At 41.4% G+C, this 26428-nt stretch overlaps 1 protein-coding gene across 3 annotated transcripts in view; it reads right to left on the bottom strand.

Moving 5' to 3' along the window:
• UST (uronyl 2-sulfotransferase) overlaps positions 1-26006 on the bottom strand; it is a 151746-nt gene extending 125740 nt beyond the window's left edge. The window contains exon 1 of one of the 3 annotated variants that reach the window (XM_051613543.1): positions 25615-26006. In XM_051613543.1, coding sequence (XP_051469503.1) covers positions 25615-25861 — 247 coding nt within the window. In that variant the 5' untranslated portion in view covers positions 25862-26006. The remainder of the gene's footprint in view (positions 1-25614) is intronic. The other 2 variants (XM_051613542.1, XM_051613544.1) reach the window with 2 other exon arrangements.
• Between the last annotated feature and the right edge of the window lie 422 nt (positions 26007-26428).

Genomic DNA, 26428 nt, shown 5'->3' with positions numbered 1-26428 from the left:
GCCTTGTAACAGGTGCAAGAAGTGTTACTAGCCCCATTAGAAGAAAGGGAGTCCTGCCAGAAACAGAGTGCTGGTTTTCTTCCATGAAAGGGCTACATTAGCTTTTACAGGCTCATACTGCTCCAGTGACTTGCCTAAACAGACATAGCAGGGATTCAGCACAAGATCATTCCCTCCTAAATCCAGTCCTTCACCTTACAGCTTAATCAACACAGAGAGGCATCTATTGGTAGGAAATGCACTGTGGAGCCACAGCTACCTGAGAGCTAGAGACACTAATCTTCATCTCAATAAAACCTACTTCAGATACTTCCAATACATTTACTGCTATTTTTTTTTCCTCTTTTTAGCTTACACTTCCCTCTTCATTCTTTTCCATCTATAGCAAAAGGTGTATCGTGATCTGCATTAAAAAAAAACAAACCAACAACGACTTGTAATAACAAAACATTAGAAGCTCAACCATTGCTAATAATTGGGCTTAATCCACAAACACTCATTAGGGGAACTCAGTTTCTTCACTGCGGAAGTCTGGCCAACACCAGTTTCCACACTCTGTTGCTGATGGCCAGCACCCCTACGAGAGGGGTAGAATGTCTCTTCAAACCCAGCACTTCATTTATGCTGCTGAACATACGAATCAAATTTGGAAGCAGTTCAGCATCAGATTATTTTTTTTTTGGCATATTTGCAATTTTCCACTCTTGACAACGCAGCAAGAACTAACAAACAGAAAAAAAAAATCCACCCGCATGTTTTCAGTAAATTATGCCACATCATCATGAAGTTTCAGTTGAATTTTAAAATTCAAGAGTAAGAGACAAAGTCAACAACCTCAAAACAGGCAGATTTCCTGGTATGTGCTAATAAAAGCTGCTTATTCTGTTCCAACTCACACAGCACCAGAAGAGTAGGTTTGATTATGTTCAGAGTCTTTCCACTAATTACACATCCAGAACTACCACAGTGTGGCTTACTATTAAAAACCATACAGCTTAGCTCATATGCTTATCAAAAGTGAAAATAAAGGTAAGCCATTTTGAACAACCTGCCAAATATATCCAGTAGTAGAGGCATATATAGAATGCTGGTTGTCTCCCCCATCTCAAGCTTCTAATCATGTTTTCTTCTGCTGAACTACTGCTACAAAAATTCCTAAAATGTCAACAGTTCTAATATACAGGAAAAAAATGAAACAAAACATCTTAACCACAGTATTGCAAAGGTTCTCAACATCTGGCAAAGATGCACATGACAGAACAGTGTTTTTACTGTTAGATATATGCTAGAAATCCTTCCACTCAACCCATGTATTTTCAACGCTTCCATATAATACACTGAAGAAACCTCTGACACGTGTGAAGTTCAATAGACAAAGACTGCACTGCCGGGGAACTTGGCAGTACTTAAATTGAGAAGTTTGCTGCAACCAGTTTTCAACAGACCTAAAAAGCATCTCCAAAATCTAATCCAGTTTATAATCTCCAGCTTTTGTAAATGCCACTCTCCAAATCTGCAGAATGGACTCAGTCATTTAAGGTAACTAATTCCTTGAATTTCAAATTTCAATTTTTATCATCATCACACAAAACAAACCAGCAAACATTTACATTCCCATTCAAGTGTTAACACGATTTGAAGCAGCATGATGAAACCAGCTAGGACAGATGGCATCTGGTATCATAATCAAGGCCAGAGTGTCCCCTTTGAAAGGCAGAAGATTAATTGTTTAGAAAATTCACAAGTGCAGTCTCCCTGATCTAAATCCAGACACAAAGTTAATGATAAACAGAAATAAATGTAATTTATATGTCCTTAATTTAGCCAATACAGTTTATTCTCATATCTCACAAAGTAAACCACCAAAGGTATTCAGTTTGTTTATCAGTTTTTCTGGTAATTCCATGACTTAGGATGGGAGGAGAGGACACATGCCTAGAAGTTGTGTTTCAGGACCAATGCAGGTATTCGGGTGTTGCACAAAACAGCACCCCTTTGACCTATGCATCCCTATGGCCTTGTACACAGCTTTTAGATTCCCTGCAATACATCACAACTTTTTCTAATTCACCCCAAAAAAGCACTAATGTAGAGCAATGAAGCACTGATCCAAAAGCAACTGGAGACATTGCAAGAGGTACTGACTGGGATTCAAGCCCCTCAGCCAGAGCCCACAGCAAACAGGGAACCTTCAGGGGGGTTCACGCTTTTTGGAAGAAGGCTTAGTTTCCCTCTCAGTAAGACTGAATGAACACCTTCCAGTCAATAAGGCACAAAGTTCTTGTTTATTTACTCCCACAACCTTTGAGCTGTTTCCAATGTTGATGGTAGCATTCAACAGTGTAAGTACTACACGCAGCCTACAATGCATCTCCTGTCAGTCTGAGAAAAATCACAGCTTCAGCAAGGCAATCTCCCCAGCCCAACATACACCACTGCCATATCCCAAGGCTTTCCTTTACACCCTTTGCTCCACTTGCAGTCTACAGGAGACATCCACCAGCCAACACGTCCAAAGACATGGCCTGCTTACTAGAAGACATGTTTACAGCATGTCCAAAACAATATTCTCCTGCATCTGCTCTGTTTATTTTGGTTTCTACACATTCGTAATTTTTTCCAGCTGTTCAATATTACTAGAAGCTTTACTACAAAAATAGGTATTACACTCTCAATAACATTTCACATAACCGAAGAGCCTTCTACTTTGTCAGAGATGTGCCTATCCCAGGAGCCATCATTTTTCCAGAATGTCAGAAGAGAACAACTAAGTGCATGCTAAAACCCAAGCACACAAAAAAATGCATTAATTACTATGGTTCCAGAGATTTGAAGCAAGAGAAAAAAACTGAAATGAAATATGAATAAATATAAATGCTATCATACCTGAAAAACCTCCAAAGCCTTATCTTGCTACTACCAATGTTCTCTATTTTCTTGAACCTCACTGGTATGCTGTCACCACCACCACATTTGCCATTATACCTTTTTTAAATGCTTTTCACAGAAAACAAAAAGTGGTGATGAAGTGTCAGACTCTTTCCCCCCCCTGCAACTTGAATAAAAAAGGTGAATCATCTTCATTCTTCAGAGAAGAATAAATCTCATAAAAGCTATAAAACTTAAACCAATAGTTTTATGTCTTCCATAATTGTTTTTTTTTTACCTAAACTGCTAAATGAATGATATTGCAACCAGAAAAGATAACAGTAATTAAAAATAATTTCACTTCAGGAATTCTTTTTGTCCCAAACTACCTAACATGACCCCACAAGAATCACTTAGGACACTATCAATTGAAACACGCTTTCAACTGTGCATATTAATGTACCATAATGTTCAAAGAAGCCATTACTAAACTCAATGTCTCTTTTGCCACATCCTTTTAAAAGATTTGTTACCAAAAGCCACGTTAGCACTACTTATCCATCTGTTGGGGAAAATTTATGTTGGTATGTCAAACAAATAAAGCTTAAAACTGCACACAGTGATGAGGACTGCTAGTCTGATCACAGGTAGCCCTGCAGCCAGGTGGGGTGACAGACCTCAGGGCTATGAGGCCAGGGACAGATTCTGCCTGCCACCTTCCCAGCCAGGAAAGACATTCCAGGAGCAAGGCATCAGTGAAGAAGCAGACAGATCCCTGCTGCACGCTAGTGACCCTGTCAAAACCTGATAAAACATGTTACTTTGTATGCTTGGCAACAGCAGCACCCAAGTTGATAAAAATAGCAAACAAATTACAATTGTCTTGTCCTTGAAAACTACCAGGTTTTATGCAGAAAACAAAACACCACATGCTCTTTGGAGGGGTAATCGCTACTCCCTCAGTAAACCAGACCTTTGTAACATGAACCCAGAAACAAGTTACCTCTTCGGAAATTAAGACACAACCTAGATTTTTTTTTTTTTTTTTTTTTTCCCCCTGCATGGTGAATTATATTCACACTACCTAGAAAATACCAGTGTTACACCCCTTCTAAAATACAGTTCTCTGGGCTAAAACATAACAAACATGAAATAAACTCTCTTTGGGCTTGGAGCAAGTAAGGAGTTAACTTATTTCTGTGAAGTTCAAAAATAAGATACTGTGGCATTTGGAACAAAACAGAGAATACATAGAGGAAAAAAACCTCTCAGTTCTCACTAACAACTGATGGACATAATACTATATAAAAACTTGGAGTCACTTAAAACAGTCATTGGAAGTCAGATTTATGGCAGTATGGAATTTATATTCATGAGGAGACAGTCAGTGAAGTTTTTATTTAGTAAAAAAACTTCCTGTCATACATATAGCTCAAATTACTTTTCAGTGAGATACAGAATCATATTTGGTAAACTATGCTGCATGCATGCACACCTTCACACTTACCACTTTTTATATTCACAAGTTTAATTTTTTTCCTGTACAAAAGTTTCTGTAATTTTAGTCACAACTTACATTTTAAGACTGCCACATACAGATCCAGCTGCAGTCTTAGAAGAAACATGACACCCACTATTTGCTCCTTAATGAAGGAGTCACACTTACTGCAACACAGAAGCCCACCAAGTACAAATATTTTATTAGGCCACTGCCACCTACTTCTAGATTATATTCTTTATAATCTGGGTTAACCAGGCATAAGGACTTTTTGGCCAACACATGCTCACCAAGTAGCCTCAGAGATGATGACTGCAGAATACTGGACCTACAATCCCCATCCAACAAACACTAACGGTCACAGAAACATGTAAGAAATGCTAGAAGCACACAGGTAAGAAAAACCAGTATGAAGTTACTCTAAAAAACAACATATTGTTACATTTGTTTTTTTTTTTTCAGCTGAGCAATCTTTAACTATACAGATCAGCTAGAAAAGCTTACTTACATATGTAAAATTAATGCCAAATATATAATTCTAGCCTGAAACCAAACACCAGAGGAGTAAAAGCAGGCGCTGCTGCCTTTGAGCTACACTACTTTTCAGAGCGCAGCTGTTCCCTCTCTCGGTTCTGTTTGTGCATTAGCTGGCAGCTCCCGCTGGCTGCATTTTTCTGAGAGAAAGATTCTGATGCAAGTCCAACAGTAAGCAGTGGTTGTTTTTTCTCTTTAGATCATGGGGTTTCCTTAACTGTTAGCAGTAAATGTCAGCTATGTGATGACAATTACAACATATGTCAAAATTTATAGACCATGTTGATAATCACTTTCAGAAAGCCAGATTCAAATGCACATCCGAATTCTTTAAGAGAACACCAAAAGAGAGATTCAGAAATTCCTGCAATTTCAAACATTTATCCATGAAGCTTAAAACATTAACTTTCTGGAATACCACCTGATTTCTGGTTCCTTCTGGATATTTCAACGTTCACATGGTGCAGAGAAGGGCACACTGACAGAAATAAGTTTAAAGCTTCAGAAATTTCTCATTTCTCCTTACAACTATAAAAGGTTCCTTCTTTGTAAATTCTTGTCTATCTATATTTAAGTTTGTATATCATGGTTTACTTTGTATTTATTAATAATGAACACCATCTAGACTGTTTCCTCTTTTTGGAATCTATCCGTGCTAGGCTTTTTGTGTTGGTGTCTGATAGACAACCTTGCTCTTATTTCTAGGTTTTTTCATTTCAAAACTTCTCTGTTCAGTTTTTAAGGAAATTACAATCCAACTGGGGCACAATTAAAAAAAATATATATAATAAAATCAGTCTCCTACATGAGAGGATAAGAAACCACATATTTTTTCCAAACAGTAAAACTAAGGCACAGTGTAAGGCATTACATGTATTTTAAGGAGATAAATTTTAATTTCCAATGCAACTTCACAGTAAATTCTTTGTGCTATTGCTTACACTCTTGCCCTTCCAAGAAAAGGTGGACTGGAAGAACAAAAGCAGTGGATGAGGGAATGCAGCATATCATAAAGTTGCCATCTCACAAAGGGCTGAGACTCCTCTTATTCAAAGGTTTATTAAGGGAAGCTTCCTGTTCCCTGCAAGAACATGTGGAGGTTCAAGGAGCAAGAAAGTAGCTTTGTAAAACTGGCATATGAGTGTATGAAGCAGAACTGAAAATTCCTTTCACAGTATCAACGCTTATCTGTATTCCCAATTCTCTTTATTGCTATTGTTTATTTCTCAGAACAGAGAATCTTCAGCTTTAAATGACCACCGGTCACTGGTGCAGTGCACAGACCCCCCCTTCCCTGTCAAGACCCTCTCACCTGGCTCATGTTTGCAGTCTGGGTGCTAGCAACTACCAATAATGTCTTTTGAGTCCAGTTCACATCAATGAACCAGCTGAAGGGACAATGAAAATAGCTTTTAATTTCTTTCCTAAACAAGCCAACCCAGCACACTAAATGAAACAGAGCTTTTGCAACAGAGCACATTCTCACTCCCAACTGGCCAATTTTAAGGGACAATTACACAGGCCTGTTACCTGAGTTAGTACCCTTGTTTTATCTACTTAATTAAATTTTAACAGATGGGTACCTTTCCACAAAAGACACAAGTAACTTTTTAAGTATTTAAACCCTTTTATTTTCTTTTGTTTCCTAGTTTTGGGGTGTTGGTTTTTTTCAGAAATGTCCTTTACCTCTCACCCAAAGGTGAGTCAGTAGCAGACTCCTGTTGAAAGCTGACAAGTCACTGTTAGCTGGTTTGTCCTTTCCCTGCTACTCTAACTCAGATGTTCAGAGTTTTAGGCAATCAATAGTAGGCAAGCCAGTGGGGAAAGCTACAGAGACCAAAGTGAGAAAGCAAGGCCTTTTAAAAGAAGACAGTATTTGGTATCTGTTTAAATGGAAAACAATTTTAAAAGTCTTCTATTATCTAATAAAACATTTGAGGAAAAGAAAGTGAGGGGGAAAAAAAGGAGGAAAAAAAAAAATAATCAGTGAAATGCAATCATACAGCTCAATTCTATAATTCGAAGTATTCAAATTAATTCTTTGTCAACTCGCAACATCACTGCATTTGTTGAACTGCTGAAGGTTTCCTTTAGAACTTGTTCAGAATCTCTTAGCCACTTAACTAGATCTAATTAACACACAGAGTTCAAGGGGCACTGTATGAAAAGGGATGTAGAAGTACTCAGGCTGCTCTTCCTTCACTCCAGGAAATGGTAAAAGCTCAGCAAAAAATAAGAAAAATCATTTCAGATCGGAATGTTTACCCATGCCAAATATGAATGTCATGTGCATGAAGGAAGATCTCATAATATTACCTCTCATCTCAGTAAATAAATTAACACAATAACAATTCCACTCTCAATCCACACGTAATTCTAACTTAAGCTTGCTATAATTTTTAAAAAATTACACTGTAATTGAAAAAATTATGTTTTCTTTTGTCTCCTTAAACTTCAAGACTCACATCCTTGGCACAGCCATCCAAATAAGATCCAACTTGCCAGAGGTATCAGTTTCATTGAAACAAATCTGCTTCAATATTTTTCACTTGAAAGAAATTAGACCATGCCTTTGCAAGATAGAATCACACTGGAGTCAGAGAAACAAAAACAAGCAGGCTAGATTCTGTCTGACTTCAGCAAGGAGAATGAAGCATTGTATCTTTTGAAGTTAGTATGTCCTAGAGGCACAATGGATTTACTGTTCTACCTCCCCATTATAAAAAAATTGCTCTCCTACTGACCCAAGAGGAAAAAACACACAAGTAAGAAGGGGAAAAAGCCATCACTCTACGTGGTAAAAGATAACTGGAACAGCTAAGAAGCATTCCCTTCCCAATATGATCATACACTGTCAAGGTTTAACGCTGAGCTGGCAATTAAACAAAAGACAGATGATCTCTATTAAGCCCTCTCCCTTTATAGACATATAGCCTTTATTGAATTTCCTATCCATTCTCTCTCCCTTACACTCAGACACATACATTATCTAAGACTCTTTTTTGGAAAAACTTAAGTTTTGTAGAATATTGTTTGATTAGCTTCTGTATGGTTTTGTTTGGGTTTGTTTGATTGTTTCAGCTACAGAGAATTGTTTATTTTATTTAAATTCCCAGGCTCTAGTCCAACTGGATAGTTAACTCTGTGTAAAACATAAATGCAAGTTTATTATCAAAGTCACTACTTATTTTTCTCTTAAGCTATATACTTCTTGAAGGATGACATGATGCAAGATGACAGACTTCACACAGCTATTAAAAGAAAACTATGCAAGGAACAACATGATGAAGAAAACTTTGCAGTAGCATATTCCACCTTCCAGCTTAAAAGAACAAGTACGATTCAGTGTAAGAAGTTGCTAGTAGTCAAGTAATCTTTGCTTCTCTTTGCAACATGAAAAACTACATTCTTCCACATTCAATTAATCAATTCCTAGAAAATAACTTCTAAGAATCCAGAAAAAAAAAAAAAGTCATTGAAGTGATTCATGAATTTGACATGCTTTTTTGACTTAGCAATCTCTTTTGGGTTAATACTGGTACTAGGACTCAAGCTGTATCCCTAGACCTGCCACTAATCAGCAACATGTGTATCTTGTCCATCTTCTTTAATGCATGCATTAAAATAGCTCCACAGGAAGTACAGTACCAGAAATACTGAAAGCTGGCTACATGGACTGGACTATTCTCACAGTGTTCAGTCTTAATTTTACAAAATCCCACCTACAGCAAGAAATACAAAGTAGTATGATGACTGTTTTTTCTGTGCCCTTTCATCTCCTAGCACCAAAGAGGAAGAATTTTCTCTGTGCTTCAAACTAGGGATGATTTTTCACTCCTACTCCTAACCACATTTCTGCAAAGACAGCACACACCATTAGATTCCAGGAGCACAGCCCATGGCATGACAGAAAGGCACCTCTGTAGAGCTTCTCATCCACTCTGACCCTCTGCTTAGAGCAGAGCCAACTAGAGCAGGGTGCTTAGGGATGGGTTTTGAATACCTTGGGGCAACCTCTGCCAGTATTTTTTTACATTTAAATGGATTTCCTCTGTTTCAGCCTGTGCCCTCTGCCTCTTGTCCTGGTCCTGGGTATTACTGGGAAGAATCTAGCTCCATCTTCTATACTGCCCCCAAAAGGTATTTGTATACATACACTGGTATGATTTTCTTCTCCAGGCTGAGCAGTCCCAGCCCTCATGACACATGCTTCAGGTCCATTATAATCTTACACCTACGCTGGATGTGCTCCACCAAGACCATAACTTTCTTGCACTTGCTGAACATCATCCAGGTCATTAATGAAACTGTTGAACAGTGCTGGCGCCAGTGGTGATAATGGGATACACCACTAGTGACTGCCCCTGTCTAGACTTCGTGCTGCTGATCACAATGCTTGGAGCTGGCAGTTCAGCCAGCTGTCAGTCAACCTCAGTGTCCACACTTCATCAGTTTGTCTATCAGGATGCCAGAAGAGATCAGAGTCAAAAGCCTTGTCAACACTGAGACAAACAACATCCACTGTTCTTCCCTCATCCAGCGATACCTGACATTTCATTGCAGAAAGCTATCAGGTTGGTCAGGCATTATTTCCCCTTATAAATAGATGATGACTGTTCCAAATCACCTTGTCCTTTGCAAATTATTTGCAAAATTATTTTCTCCATCACAGGGATCAAGATGAGACTACCTTGATATTCTTGTCTTTCTTAAAGACAGGATCAATTTTTGCTTCTTCCAGCCCTCAGGAACCTCCCCCAGTCACCATGACCTTTCAAAAGAGAATCGAGAGTGGTCCTGAAGTGACATCAGCCAGCTTCCCCAGCACTCATGGATACATCCCATCAAGCCCCATGGACTTGTGTACATCCATGCTGTTTTAATGTTACCTGACCAGTTCTTCTGCATCCGAGGGCAAGTTTTCCTTGCCTGGGCTTCCTGAAGGCAAATGTCACCGGTAAAGGCTGAGGTGAAGATGGCATTAAGTACTTCAGTCACTTCTGTCCCCATTTAGCAAACAGCCCTCATTTTCGCTTCTGACATGCCTGGAGGAATCTTTCTTGTTTCCCTTCACATCCTTCACTTGTCAACCACATGTGGGCTTTGGCTTTCTTAACCCCATCCCTGTATGCTCTAACAAGTTCTCTCTACTCCTTCTAGGAAGGATTCAATACAAATCTTACCAAAACTTCTTACAAGAGCAATTGCTCTTGTAAATTGCCATTGCTGTCTAAGTTCCTGAGTTCCAAGAAGAGAAAAGATACATTCAACAGTACCTCAGACCAATTTCTTTGTAGGCACATCAGCATCAACATCCACAAGCAACTTTCGTCTTGAGATGAATTTGTACAACTCGGATATAGAGAAAATCTGTGACCATTCTACTTAAAAACAAAACTTGTTAACGTCTTCGATCCTTGGTTAATACCAGCTATCTATTACCACAGATGTAGGAGATACATCAGCAAGTAATTCTCACCTTAACATCATGGATAAAGGAGATCCAACAGTAAGTGCTTAATTCTTTATATCCATTCCTTGTTCATTTTTATACCAGAGGGAAGACACAAATACTGACAAGTAGCAAGGCTTTAACAGGCTTTAACAATGTATTACACATGCTTCGGCTTTATGTTGTGTATGGACAGCAGCACTCTTCGTGTTGATCAAACTGTGTATAACCAAGAATATGACCTCTCTTTTTCATACACATATTCACACATATGTATTACTGATCTTGGTCTTTTCCAGAAGCAGATTACATCTTATTTCTATTACAGAAAAAGTCCTGTTACCCAGCATCTATGCTTTGAGCCATTTCTACACTCAAAAACACACAGGGAAAAAAATTACTATTGAAGAAACAAATCTAGCAGACCTTCCTCCTAAAAAAGAAAATACAGCACTACAGACTGAACTCCAAATAAAACAAACTAAAGATAGAGTTGCATAAATAAAATAATATTAAATAATGAAATGTAAATTCTAAGAAACTTCAATATATGCCAGTATAATAAACCTACGCTGGTCACACACTACGTTATTTCTAGTTAAAGAAAATAAATATCAAGCCCTACTGAACTGCAGTTCTCAGCAGGAACTTAACTTTTGTGTTGTGGACAGACTGAAGCTGGTAAAACTCACAGAAGAACCATTAATGCAAACTCTTGACTTTTTAGTTGCCCAATACAAACTTTCCCCACTTCTAAACTCATTTTCTTTTCAGGATTTTTAAGCTGGTAAAGCCCTTGGGTTTCTTTTTGTTTGTCTTTTTGGTCAAAGAAATTGCAATGCATTGAAAAGAACACAAAACAATGTTTTACAAGTTTACACTTTCTATAAACTGTTCTTTGTGGTTCACAAAGATGTACAGCTGCAGGACTCAGAACACATTAAGTTCCATTTTAGTGCTAACATCATTTTGTCATATGTGTTCAAAAACACAGTGAAAGAAGGAAAGAGAAAGAATGCTTACAATTTTCCTCTTCTTTGTTCTTACCTCCAACCTTCCTTCCCAGTTTATCAGGATCATTTTCTAAACTCTAAGTGTGACTGGCCCAGTATTACAAACCTCTGTGCTATATGAATCAATGCAATACACAGATATGTACTAAGAAATCTACCTGGCCCTGTGGCATCATGAACTAAAAGTAATTGGTTCTGCAATCCACAAACTATTTCCTGCACCAGCATGACACTAAAGCAAACTGAAGAGCTTTATTAAAAATGAGAGTTACCTGGTCAGTGAGCAGGAACAAGTGCAGTCACAGATCAGGAGTGCAAACAGTCTATGACAGAAGTGAAGCTTGAGTGTTTGAAGAGTGTAAACCACACTTATGCTATGTACAGAGTATAAGTAAGTAAATATTTTTAACCAGGGTCATAATACAATTGCATAACTAAACCTGTCATTTTTAACTTGGACTTAAGTTTCTTATTCTCTTTCATGTTGACCATATTCACAAAGTTATAGTCTGAGACTGCCTCATTTATTTCTTACAGAAATTAAATTTCAAGCCTGAATTAGGATCCAGAGTACTCTGCTTCAAAACAGAAATTTTTCATACTTTATGAGCCAAAACAATCATGCTGCAAAAACAACTGCTAGACCACAAGCCATTCAACTGACCTGCCTAAAGTTTCATCATTTTGTGATCATGACACGGCAATGATTCTGATGGGATGAGAAAACAAGTTCCCTGGTCATTTTTATTATACAAAGCAACCATCAATTCAGAATTAAGGAAACCTCTGGGTGTAAAATTTTAGCCAAAAATAGCCAGAGGGCCTAACAGATGGATAAAGTTTGTAGGAGACTCTCACTGACTCCATCATATTACGGGCTACTTTGTATTTAAATTATTTCTGTCTTCAGAATAAATAAGTTAAGGAAATACTCCTGAAGATGACTATACAGCAATGTTTATTAAGCAACATGGGCTATGTGCAGCAGCTGTTTTAAAATCCACTTGTGTCACAAATACGACTTTTTCCACCCAATTCCACAGAAGTGTCAAAGACAGCTGCAGAAAGCAGAAAAGAATACTTCTCAGTGGGAAGTCTCCTTACTGTGCTGTTTATCACTTACCTGCTCCCCCAGTATTATTCCTGACTCTCACAGGCTCATTTTAAGCAAAATATGTTAAAAGGTATGCTGTTATAGCTTAAATTGGAAAAGCTTTACACAGCAACTTGTCCTCCTCTCACCTCACTTTCTGTTCTCCCAGCTACCACCTCCTCTCACAGGCTTTCCTGTCATTCTGAGAGTCCCAAGCCAGATGCACAGCTCCGCAGTAGCAGGCTTCCCTGCTGACAGGAACAGCGTGAGGGAAGACTCTAAAAAGTTGCTGCTCACCAACAGGAAAATCCAAGTTCCCATACCTGTGCTGGATGGAGGCTCTGCTCCACAGTTTGGTAGACCTGGTTTCACACCTCCCCTAACCATCTTGTACTTCAGAAGGTGCACCAGAAAAATAACTTCACTAATTTTCAGGAATGTTGTGCAAATGTGAGCCCCACAGACTGTACAAACTCAAATCACCCCAGCCAGGAGAGGCAGGTTAGTGCTCAGATACGGGCAAGCAAAAGAGTTTCCTTGTTGCTGACCATCAGTGTTTTGTTGGACATGTACATGTTTCTAGGCAAAACCCTGCACTTCTAAGAATGCAAGGCATCATGGTAGTATTCTTGATATTGCTACTGATCTGCCAAATGACACCAAGAAAAGCATGTGGCCTGTCCATGCTCTTTAAATAAAATACAAAGAAGTGTTAATAGTTACCTTCTCTTTGACCTGCTAGATGGATACTGCTGCATGAGGATAAAAAAACAAAGTTGTACTCTCCGGTCAGCATCAGTAATGACAGAGAGAGAAGAGGAGTCAAGGAAGACACTTAGTAGCTTATTTTTACAAGATAGAAAGATTTCTTGGTCTAAAATACCTAGCAAGAGAGCTGGGACTGTTCAGCCTGGACATAAGAAGACTAAGAGGCATGCTATCAATGTATGTAAATACCTGAAGAGAGAAGAAGGTAGAGCCAGGCTCTCTTCAGTGGTGTCTAGTGACAGGGCCAGAAGCAATGGGCACAAACTCAAACACAGGGGGTTCCCTTTGAATATCAGGCAACAAGTTACTGTGAGGGTGACCAAACACTGGCATGGGTTGCCCATGGAGGTTGTGGAGTCTCCATTCTCGGAGACACTCAAAAGTCACCTGGACATGGTCCTGGGCCCTAAGTGGCCCCTGCTTGAGCATGGGGAGTGGAACAGATGACATTGAGAGGTCCCTTCCAAGCTCAACCATTCTGCGATTCTGTGTGGGTGGCTGAAAATAATTTAGTTCAGTCAGAAAATTAAAATGGTTGGAAAATACATATCCCCGATTGCTATCTACAGTGGCTACTCCCTGACTTTCATAAAACATCAAACTTTCATTTCCTCCCAAATTGCCTCATTTCAACATTTCCTCTCAAATTGTCTCGTTTCAACGTTTTCTCAGCCAATAAGTAACAATGCATCCTTGGAGAGCAGCTTATTCTTAGTGTCTCCTGCCCCCACGCCAGTTCCTAATGGTAGTCAATACATTTGCTAGTATTCACCTATATATGCAACTATCTCTATTTGCTTGTTGCACAGGTGCAGTGATGACCAAAATGACACATCTGGAAAAAAAAAGAACAAAAACACTAAAGCACAACTGCCTTCCCAAACTGAAACAACCACAGGTGGTGGGGTTTGGGCCCTGCTGTTTTGTTATTCATCCTAATTTTGTTATTGTGGTATCTCCCGATATGCAACACAAAAGAAATCTGTACATTTGTATGGGGATTTCTGCTAGGAAAGAACAATCTGCTGCAGATACGAAAGGAACTGAGAAGTCAGCAGTTTCACAGCCTTTGCCTTACAATATCTGCTGCAGTATTTCAGATTATATCAAAGCTGTTGTTATAACCCTTTTCATGGAACTGCAAGAATTGGGGAAAACCAGACATGCATCAAATCCACCCATGAAGCAGGAATAGCTATCCCTTGCAATGCTGTTTTTCTAGTGATTTATGTAGTCTTTATTTTAGGCATCCTAAGCAGCCAGGTTTCAATGACCAACTGACATGAAGTGACAATCTAAAAATCTTGCTAGCGTAAAACCCAGTCTCCTCCCCCTCACCATCTCCTTTCCACTGGTTGGTAACCAATGTTTCTAAGACTAAATACCATGAAGACCCAGATTCTTCCCACCACACTTTCTCCATACACAAGTCAGGCACTCAGCTATCAAAGACACCAGTAGCCTGAGTTGCTCTTTGGAGATAACTCTGCCTCTCCCTGCGGACTTCAGGGTTAACCTCTGAAAGAAGGACTCAGGGTGTTGTAGAAAAGCCATACACTGCCTAAATCTTGTCTATCTTTTTCTGATCATCAAGACACCTCTTTGTCCCCTCTTCCTCCCAGCAGTTCTCTCCTTGGTACTGTACTGCCCAATGTGCATGCAATTTCTACATGTAATCTCATCAAACATGAACAAAAGAGATCCCAGCTTCAAGATCTTTCAGTGTATTTCAAAGCACCTCATTAGCATTTTTCCTTGCCTTTTAGGAATGCAAAGGCATGGGCTACTTGTCGGATACTTCTAAGATCCCACTCACTTCTGATTTTCAATGCATAGATTCAGATGGCTGTTCTCTAGATGTAGGTCAGACAAAAGCAGCAAGAGTATTTGCTTTACAATGCAAGCCACTGAAGAAAAGAGAACTTGGCTGAAGGAAGTAAGACCACCAGCATGACACGATTTGGAAACTACCAGCTGTTAAAGTAGGTCTGATGTTGTACAGGAACGGATTAACAAGAGGACTGGGCAAGTGCCTGTAAATACAAGAGGACTAGAAGCAAAAAAATGTGCTTGCATCATGGAAGACAATAAGAAAACAGATGAGAGAAAATGAGACAGAAGGAAAAGGCTATATTGGTGTTTTATTGAGCTCCTTTCATAATAAAAAAAAAAAAGGGAGGGGAGAGGGAGGGAGAGAAGAAGGCATACTTAATGCTATCTCCTGCTAATTGCTATGAGATAAAACCATATCAACCCTAATCAGTTGCTTTAAGCATTCCCAAAATTACTGTGTCACCTGAAACTGAAACTGGTATATTGTGAGACAATTCGCCAATGTTTTCTGAAACAACATCATAAGGCTTGATTTCTTCTCACATCTCCCCATCTGCCCCAATCCCTTCAGGTCTCATGTCTGTTTCAACACAAGTCACTGCCACGGAGTAAAAGTGCACAACTTCATTTTCTGAATAGACATTTAAGTGAGCAAAAATTCACTCAGAAAAACAATGACAATTCTAACCTAAACAAAGATTTCTAAACAAAGTTCAGGAGATCTTACAAAGTAAAGAGACACAACTGGAATTTAAATTTCAAGATCAAGCTTTGAATTCTGGGCTGAAACATCTTGTAAAAAAAAAATCTTTGAGAGTACAGAGGAGGGCAACGAAGCTGGTGAAGGGCCTAGAAAATAAATCTTATGAAGAATGCTAGGAGCTGGGAATGCTTAGTTTGAGGAAGAGGAGGCTGAGGGGAGACCTCATCAGTCTCTACAACTACCTGAAAGGACATTGTAGAGAGGCTGGTGCTGGTCTCTTCTCACAGGTAATTAGCGACAGAACAAGAGGGAATGGCTTCAAGCTGCAACAGGGGAGGTTTAGACTGGACATTAGGAAAATTTTTTTCACAGAAAGAGTGGTCAGACATTGGAACAGGCTGCCCAGGGAGGCGGTTGAGTCACCATTCCTGGATGTGTTTAAGGGTCATTTGGATGTGGTGTTGGTAGATATGGTTTAGGGGAGAACTTCATAGAGTAGGGATGATGGTTGGACTCGGTGATCCCAAGGGTCTTTTCCAACTTGAATAGTTCTATGATTCTGTGATTATCGTAATTACCTCAAAAGTAACCTGCCATTCTGATCAGAAGACAAGCAACAACTGAGACTTCACTAAAGTGCCTAGTAGTAATTAGGCAAAAGCTATGAAACATTCACTTATTTGATACAAATTTGTTGTATGTATTTTAGAAACACTTATTGTCAAACTACAAGGACAGCTGTAAGGAACACCTCCTCCTCCCCAATTGTCCAGGACTTTCCAAATTGGAAAAAAAAAGTGAAAATAGTAAGTAGAATCTCCTTGACTAGCAGCTTTTAACACAGCTACTGGCAGCTCATCTCACAGATTTGTCACTTGCTAGCAGTTTAGTTACCTTGTACGAATAGGATTTTATGTTGGCAGCCTCTCTCCGGGCAGATACATTAAACTGAAACAAACATCCACTTTACCAGTAGAGGTTTTTAAAATAAACATTCTCAGAGGTGCTGAAACATACTATTTACATATGGCAGAGATGCACTGCTGCTTTACTCAAACTGCCATGGGCTCCATATGATCTCCATCTCAGCCTCCTGATGACTTCTAACCTGAATCATTAAGTGTGTTAAGAAGTAAAACTTGGCAAGCATACAAATGTTGACTTCTAAAGAATTAGTACTCAGAAACCATAATATAAACCTAATAATTGTGCTTCCATGCTTACAAACAAAGGCAGACATCTATTTTCCACACAAAAGGGTCCTGCTTCTCTCAGTGCAGTCCTCAAGAGCAAGAGAATAAAGTAAATTTCAAATAATTGCTCTCCACTTCCTATCCACCCCTCCAATCTCCAAACATCCTCTAACCCAGATTCTAAATAAAGAAAAACAAATGCCTCACTATATAAACATGAGTTATACTTGAAAATCTACTTGCCTACTGACCAGCAATGATGGGGAAACTTTCTTTGGTGAAATGTTGTATGTGATCACTTTCCACAGCTTTCACTTGAAAGTTAAAAAAATAATTTAAAAAACCCTCACAAGCTTTTAGCTTATGCTTTCAAGCCAATGCTGCACCAGTCTGATTATGTCTTAGAGGCCAGTCTGATTAGGTCTTACAGGCAAACACCTCCACCACCCAGGGAAAGGCAGCAGTGGCTAAGGCAGTGGCAGCACACTCAATCCTGATGTTTCCAAGTTAATGGCAACAGGCTGACTGACATCTCTGAAAAGGGCTGATCCTACTTGCATCTTATGTCTATCATAAACTGTAAAGATCTGGAAGTGGCCCTCCCCCCTCAGTGGTAAAACAGGAAAACCAGGTAACTAGCTGAGAATTACATTAATTCTACAGCAAGATAAAAGATTCTCACTAATTCTCACTAATTTCAACGTGATTATCCTTCATTTCTTGTCCCCACGGTAAGAATGCACAGTCCCTGGAACTGCACCAGCCCTGGGTCCAAAACTTACTGCTCCAAGAGTGCAACAGCAGAGAAGGGGGATTAGGAGACATTCTCCATCCACCCTATTCTTCAGAAAAGACAATCCAATTAGAAATGACTGTAAATACATCCTTAAAAATTATCTGCCCTGAACAACAATGCAGTAGTTTATTTTGGAAAGTGTGTTCATACACACTCACATGAGCACACAGAGTGGCTATTCACCCCCTTGGCTGCACTCAGAAGGGCGGAAGCACACAGGGCTCCCTTTCACAGCATACAAGTTTCAAACAGCACTCAGAGCAGCTCAGCAGCAGGTGCAAAGTCACAACTTCCAAAAAAACCAACACCTAGAAACAGACTTTTCTCCCCAGTCCAACATGAAAGTGTTAACCCTTACATCTCACCTGCAAACTTGTCTTTGCACAGAGGGGCAGTGCAAAGACAAGTGCACTAGCAGTACTCTTCTTGAATAGGTCAGGAGTCAGAAGCTAAAAAAAATGCAAGTAGTTTCACATGAGGCTATGATAACAACACAGAAACAAGGGCTCTTTTCTGTGCCCAAAGTGACCAACATTTATGTAAAAAAAAAAAAAGGGGTGATTATCATACAAAACACATTCAAGAAATTTCAGTAATTCCAGTTTCTTACTAGACACAAGACATTAGAAACATTATTATTAATACATTAATTTAAATTGTGGGATCAGAAGAGGAGGGTGGGGGAGAAAGAACAGAATGCCAGCTGTAAACAGGGGGTAGAAGAGGATATTGGAAAAATATGAGATATGAAAAATAGGTGTGTTGCTCTTTTTTGTTTCATCCCATTGCGTTTACTGTTTCAAGTTTTTGTGTCAGAACAGACATAGAATCTTATTTGACCTGTTCCACCATTTTAAGAGCACTCCAACTAAAAATGACGTCAAAATCAAGTCCCTCTATTATACCTTCATTGTATGTTTAACAAACATTGAACATACAGACTTAAACAACAAATTAAAAACCTCCACTTACTGTCACTGCTGATTTTGACACACACTATTGATTTCAAAACAGTTTTAGCACTAGTCAGTGCAGCAGACCTAGCACAGATGTTCATCTCAGATCCTTTACTGGAGGTTAAGGAAAAAAAAAAATTAGACAGCTTTTATTTTCCCCACAGAACACGAAGTGTTAAAGATTTTGTATCAGTTACTTTTGCTAGAGAATCTCCCTTTATGGCAGCCTTTAATGCTGATTGTTCTTTCTCAAAGTTTAAGCAAAAGCAATCTTCCTTCTCCCCAGTTTTGAATGAAAATATGAGGATCACTGCATCAACCACTTTCTCCTGCCATGACAGCCACAATTTGCTTTGGCCGAGTATTCTCTGAGAGAGCACAAAGTGCTTGCCACTCCCTTTGGGTGAACAAAGCTTCAAACCCCAGTATTTTTACTTTCATTTTTGAAAATTAAGTCTAAGCAGCACCACTGCAAAAAAGAAGTAAGTGTCCTGGCTACATTGTCCTGGACGTGAATCTTCTATATGAGGGCATATAAAAATTGATGCCCTTTGATGAGGCTCTGGAAATTACAGCAATAAATTCTGAAGTAAAACTGCACAGAGACTGTGTAAAATGGACAGTGGTGATACCCTTGAAAGAAAAGTAGCTGGACCACTGGCAGCCTCAGCCTACACAAGAGCTCCCTTCTAACACTCTCCATCCACCTTATCTCTTTGACATGGCCAAAATCCCTTCCCAGTAATAGGATTTACCACAAGTATATTTTTCGTTTAAGTATTTCTATGGCTATAACAACTGTGACTTCTGTTACACATTTATCTTCAAAATGTTTGGACAAAAGGGGATTAACTGCAGAGAGAATTAACACACAACTTGTTCAGTGCAACATGAAGTCTGTCAGGGCAGGGAACTGAAGCATCCCTCATCTCCCTATGCCTAAGTAGAGCATCCCATTTAACCAATAGACTTGACCTGTCACAGGTGTATACATCCTACTGTCATATAACCTGAAAGGAAACCAAAGCAAATACATTTTTTAAAAAGCTGTAGTCATATTTCCTTTCATCAATAACTGAATGAATCCTTTAAATCTTTTGTCAACAAAGTTGATAATACAAAACAGAAAAATGTTTACAGTTTCATATACACAACACCCGATTCACAAACTGGAGTTTGATTTTGAAAGCAGAAAATACATCTCTGAATAAATGCTGCCCAGTTTTCCAACTATGTTTAGAGTATCATCACAACACATACACATAATCTTATTTTTTGCTATGAATTCACTGTACACAGTGTTTTATGGTCCAGTGACCACTTCATCTTTTTGAAGGGAAAATGCTCAAGTCAGTTATAAAACGAGATGCATTCTGGTTCTCCACAGAGGATCCTTTTGACAGCATCTTGTGTTAGGTAGAGCTTTGTTAATCTTACAATCAGACAAGCCATGAGCAATGAGCAAGTCATGCAACCTTGTAACAAAAGCTTCCTGGAGATGAGGCACATCTTTTATCTTCAGGAAAGCTCACTTACAACTTGAGGGCTTACAAAGTAAGTGGATAGTCCAAACATACTTTATCTAAAAGTTAATACTTAATCACATTCACAAAAGCAAAATTAGGAAGTCCAAGGAGGACAGAAAAGTTTATTAATAAAGGACATAGCTACAGACTTGTCATGTTGGTTCAGACTCTCTCATTTCAGGGCTTCAGGAACCAGCTTCTAAACTGACCTTTCAGCTCCTTACAAAGGTAATTAATTTTAAAATGTATTATGTTCCGTGTGCAATGGAACTAAACAATCCCCTGAGAAGCAAGAGAAAAAGCAAAGTAGTTTAAAGTATGGAAGAACATCCTAACTGCTTTTATTATTTAGACAAGTTTGCCCTGAAAAGACCTGCTTTCTATCACTTTAGATATAAATGCAATATTACCAGAATAAAAACCCCAACCCTAACTCCCCTCCAAAATCCCCAACTGCTGTTTCCCACCTTCCCTTCTACAGCTGAGTAATAAAATTTGTGTATTAGAACATTGCTAGTCACTTTCCCTGTTTACCTTGGAGAGTCAGCTTTTCTTTTTAACCCTCTGTTAACACCTTACCAGGAAAAAGCCAGATACTTCAGAAGAAAAAAACAACACCTCACAAAAAAAAAAGCAAAAGCCAATCTCAAAACACCCTATTGAAGTAAAGCAAATTGATACTATCTCAATTAAAAAAAGAAAAAAGCTTCACTTTGTGTTTAGTTTTAAATATTTTGAAAGTTACAACCTCCTCAAATACACTTCTTTCTACTTCTTCCATTTGACAGAATTATGGTTATTTTCCCCCATGTGTCCAAAATAAACATAGCTGTTGTTGTGATAACTTTGAACCTATGAAGTCCAGCTGGCCATAATACCTGAGAGCTTTCAGTAGCATGATGACTGAGAGCAGGGACTAATTAAGAGATTGTCTGAAAAATTGCCCACCCAAGTCTTTAGTTTTGCATAGGAAGCCACAGCAAAGGCAATTTCCTCACGCAATCAAACCAGTGTACTTGTGGGCAGGCTCTTGGGAAGTTCAACAGGGGAAATGCTTCGATTGACACGAACAACAAGTTTGCACTGCAACTACTGAAGATTAAAAGTGTTTTGGTTTTGTTGTTTTTACTTTTATTGGCCATTAGAGGGTTGCTACCAGCCTTTGGAAATACTCATTTCTGTATTCTGAAGCATGTATATATCATAAGCCAAAGTGGGGAAGAATAAAGCAGTGTAAAACCACTGCAGTTGCTGGAGAACAGAGTCCCCAGTGTGTTCCCCAAAAGCCACAGGGCTGTCCAAGATTTATGATTTCTGTCTTACTCATCTGAGGGAAGACTCTTCTCACTTCCTCCCACTGCTGGAGCTGGTTTTTGAATAGTGAGCCAGGATTACCTTGGCAGAATCAAGAAGCAAGACCTCATAGATGTTGTGCAAGGCCCAATTCTCCAGTTTATTACTGGAAAGCCTGGCAGTTTTTAAATATTCTGGGGGTTTTTGTGCTCATAGACAGTCTGGGACTGGTATGCACCTCCATACAGCCAATTTAAGCCTACTGGCAACAGCCACGCTTTTAAGAATCTTCCACAGATTCTTTAGAAGTAAACCACTAATGCCAATGCCCTCACCAATTACACGCTGAAAACCACGGCTCTAGATCTATCCTGATGGGATGACTACAGTGTGAAACTTGAGATGTGTTTCTGTGAATCACAGCCAGAACTGAGAGCAGAAACCATTAGATTTCCACAGACCTTTCTGTCTTCTGAACTATTATGAGCTTGAAGTCAGAAGGGGACAAATAAGGAAGCACAGCCTTGTATCTACTTATCTACTCTCATTTGTTCCATATGACTCTGCTAGAGTTTTGCAATGCAAAGTAGAAATACTGGATATAACTACCTTCTTCCCTACAAGGTGCCATAATGTCTTTCTGAAAGATTCTCCACAGTCAGTATGACAATGAAACAAAAAGGGAGATACCTATGGACAGGACACCAGAGAAGTTGGTCCAGGAGAAAAACAAATTAATAGTCTGAATATTCTACAAATATATTCATCTGTACTACCACCAAAGGAAAGTTCATAGAACTAGTGAATCTTCACACAATTTCTTAGAAAATAAATTTATTCCTCCTCCTCAGTGTGGTTCAGGCTTAAGAGCAAAAAGAAAGTTTATCAACTTGAGTGTTTTCATGCTGCCTAGATTTTCTTTTATGCACACACCTGCCTGATGCAGGTGTGAGTTCTACCCCGATCGCTACTGAAGTTTTGTGTTGTTACTTGTGAACATCCTTTCAAGTCCCAAGGTAAAAAAACATCCAAGTATTCCCTCCAGTGTAATGTAACTAATCACAAGCAATGCACTGAAACTTGCAAAGCAAATAAAAAACTGGAAGTCAGACAAGATGACCCCTTCCCACGTTGTGGAAGTGCCACAAAGTAGTTAAACACAGAAATCAATTTTCCCTCTGGTCCTTCTTGGTTCATGTAGATTTAAATGCAGTAAGGGTGCTTGCAAAATTCACACATTGCAAACATAGTTTGCACATGAACTGTTCCTTTCTGCTTGGGGATTTAAATTTTAACACCATAAATTGTGGGTTGGAAGGACTGAAGGAAAGAGTTGCTTGTACACCAAGTCTGTGGCTTCAGGGGGGAAAAAAGTTTAATTTTTAAATGTCATGGAACTCGACTAGTTCAACTGTTGTGTAAAAGACACACACAAAAATGAAGGCCTTTGGTAATTAGCTGGACTGGATGTCCAATAGCTATTCCTCCAAAAACTGCTGTTAGTCCCCTGGAAAACATGCAAACTTACAAAAAAAATCGGTCATAAATTTGCAAACCTTGCAAGTTGGGTACCCCAACGAGTATGCACCATTCTTGCAAAACCTACACTCAGTAAAACAAAAGTCTTTAGCCGTGTCATTCCGATGGATACCCTTTGACAGCTCAAGTGAAACAGTACATCGAGGAAGTATAAAATAACTTTAGAAAAAAGCTCACTAACATGCACCTTAGCATCCAGGCAAAAGATGTTCCACCTCTCTGCATAGGCAGCAGCACAGCTTGCATAGTGGTGCCTAGGATTCCAGCCACTAGGACTCTGCTTCCCTCTCAGCCACTGGCCTGCTGCAGGATGCTAGACAAGTCTTTGTCTTCTCAATATCCCAGGTGACCCAGGCACAGAGAGGAAGCTCCTCAACTAATTGCTATAACAAGTGCAGAGTTTCATTAATGGTTAGATATTAACAGATCAGTCTACTTTTTCCTGAGAGTAGCCAAAACTCAAAAAAAAACCCCAAACTATTTTCAAAGACTGCACTCCTACCCCAGAGGCTCATCATGTTCAAACACACACAATAAAGGCTCTTCTGCACTTCCACAAAAATGATCATGACCCTTTAACCAAGACACAGTGGTTTCCAAGCCTTTCATGTACAGGCCTCAGAAGATTTTCCAGCAGAGACACAACTGCTGGCTAGATCAGCTAAGGTAGTAGATCCTAGTTTTATTTCCCAGATCCCTCAAAAGCAAAAAGGCCACAAACTGAGAAGCTGCATAACAAAGTGTTTCTCACAGTCTCTTACTACACAAGCCGAGCAACGTACATCCTTGATTAAAACTAAAATTTAAAAAACTGACATCAACTTTCACCTGAAAAACAGAGATCTGTGCTTGATCTAATTAAAAACTCAATCAATTGTAAGCAAAATCTGCTTCTACCTTGGTGGAAAATGTGTCCGTTTCCTCTTCAGTGGAGGAATTTCTTCCTAATCGTAACATTAAAGGAAGGAAAAAAAATCATTAAAACCCAAGCTAAAAAGGCAACACTCTATTCTGTTTGGGAAGTCATATTCAAAGGGTGTCTTCTCCTGTTTTCACTTGAATTTCTACTGATTTTTTTTCTTCCAGTTACAGCAGAATCACAGAACAATATGAACTGGAAGATACTTCTGTTCAACTGGTCCTATCGCTCCAACAAAATAGGGACAAATTAACTTGGGTTGCTCAGTGCCTTGTCCAGCTGATTATCTGCAAGGTTATCTCACCCTCCTTGGGTACCCTGTTTCAAAGTCTGACCACCCTCACACTGACACTTTTTTCCCCCCTAACATCTCATTGGAATTTGCCCTGTCACAACTTGTGTCTGTTGCCTCTTGTCCCACAAAGGCCTGGCTCTGTCCTCTTTGTACCCTCTCACCAAGTTAACTGAAAACATGGGATAGTTTTCCCCGAAAGAAAAGCAACACATATCCACCCTCCCAGCTGTCTTCACAAGATATTCATAAAGCCAGATACGGATTTTCAACTTATTTTTTCCGAAATACAAGTACTATACTTTTGTATGCAACACAACAGTCTCTCACGGATTGCCCTTCTCTCACCTTCATAGACAAATAACACAGAGTAGCTAATTGTTCTATAGTAATCCTCCCATATAGAGAACTCCCTAGTTCTTGTTCCCTATTTGAACTAGCCTTGCCAGTCTCTGGTACTTACATGACCTCACAAAACACTCTTTTTCACGACCTTTCTGTTACACAGGGAAGCAACACTTAGCGATGTGGAAAATGGGCACAAAGGAAAACCACGTGCAAAACTTGTGGTCAGCACGAGGGTGAGGACCGCAGGCCAGGGCGCGGGGCTCAGCCGGTGGCCGAGCGCCGGGGCCAGCGCCGGGGCTGCTCCCGGGCTGCTCTCACCCCGCTCGCACACCGCTCTCTCCTGACGCCAATCCGCTGCACGTGGGTGGATACTCGGCTCACAAAGTAGATGCGTTTGGTTTGTTTGGGGGTATTCTGTTTGCTCGCTCTTACTTGAAAACAGTACCTCCTGCCACGAGTCACCTGTAACGCCGTGTCGTGTTCCCCCCCCCCCCCCCCCGGCACAGCCCCTCGGCCACCCGGGCGGGCGCTGACAGGCCGGGACGGCCGCGCCGGAGCTCCCCGCCCTGCGGCCCGCGGCTGCCCGCGGCTCTCCTCTCCCCTCAGACCCCACCTGACGGCAAGAAGCAGCCGGCAGACCGCGCTCTGCCACGGTCAGCGGGCAGACAAAGAGCCAGCCCCGGCTGCAAAGCTGCCTCGGTCTGAGGACGCGTCTCACGGGGACTCGACCTTTCGCCGAGATGAACTTCCGACAGGGCGCACCCCTGCGCGCCGCTGCCGGGGCGCGCCGGCCCTTCCCACCTCGGTGTCAGACCTCACCGCCCCGCGTCCCGCCTGCCCGTCCCGGCCAGGCAGCCCCGGCCCCGCGAATCCCGCCAAGCCCTGGAGTCCCGCGGCTGCCCCCAGCCCCGCAAGCCCGGAGGGAGGCCCCAGCCCCGCGGCCCCGGGGGCAAGGAGGAGCCGCAACAAGTCTCCGCCAGGCGCCCTTACCCAGATAGTGCCGCAGGTCCAACAGAAAGTGCGGGGGGCCCCCGTTGAGCTGGTAGAAGAGGGAGCCCAGGCAGAAGAGCAGCAGGGCGGCCATGCAGAAGCCGTAGTCGCGCAGCGAAAGGAAGGGCAGCAGCGAGAGGGGCCGCCGCCTCTTCCAGCCCCCGCCCTGGCCCGGGCCCCCTCCCGCCGCCGCGGGGGGCCGGGGCGCCGGGCAGTCCCCGCCGCCGTGCTGCTGCTTCTTCTTCATCCTCCCCTTCGCCGCCGCCGGCTCACGCAGCCCGCCGGGGAAAGCGCATCCTCCATCCGCCTGCTCGGCTCCGGCTGCCCACGGCGGGGAAAGTTCCCGGGAGCTCAGGGAACACGTCCCGTCTCCATCGCCGGCTGCCCGCGGCAGGCGAGTCCCCGGCGCTGCGGCGGCGGCTGCTGCGGAGCGCCGCTAAGGGGTGGGGAAGGAGGTGGTCACCATCCCGCTCCCTGGGGCTCCTCTCCTCCTCCGCCGCCGCTCTCGCTGCCTCTCTCCGCTCGGCCTCTTGCTCGGGTGTCAAGTTACAGCCAGCGCTCCGCCGCCGACCCACTGCAACTCGCGGCCGACTTGTGCGCGCCGCCCGGCCCCGCCGCCCCCCGGCTGCCCCCCGGCCGCCCGGGCCCCGAGCCCCGCCACCCGCCCACCCCAGCGAGCCCCGGCCCGCCCGGGCCCCGAGCCCCGCGGCGCGACCGCTGCCTCCGCGCCAGCGACCCCTGCGGGCGCCGCCGGGCGCCGCCGCCCCTCGGCCTGGCTGCTGCGGGGCCCGCCCCGGCCGCCCCGCCCCACCTG

Source organism: Apus apus, chromosome 3, assembly GCF_020740795.1.
Source record: "Apus apus isolate bApuApu2 chromosome 3, bApuApu2.pri.cur, whole genome shotgun sequence".
In the NCBI taxonomy this organism is placed as follows: Eukaryota; Metazoa; Chordata; class Aves; order Apodiformes; family Apodidae; genus Apus; species Apus apus.
This window is presented reverse-complemented; position numbering and strand designations above follow the sequence as displayed.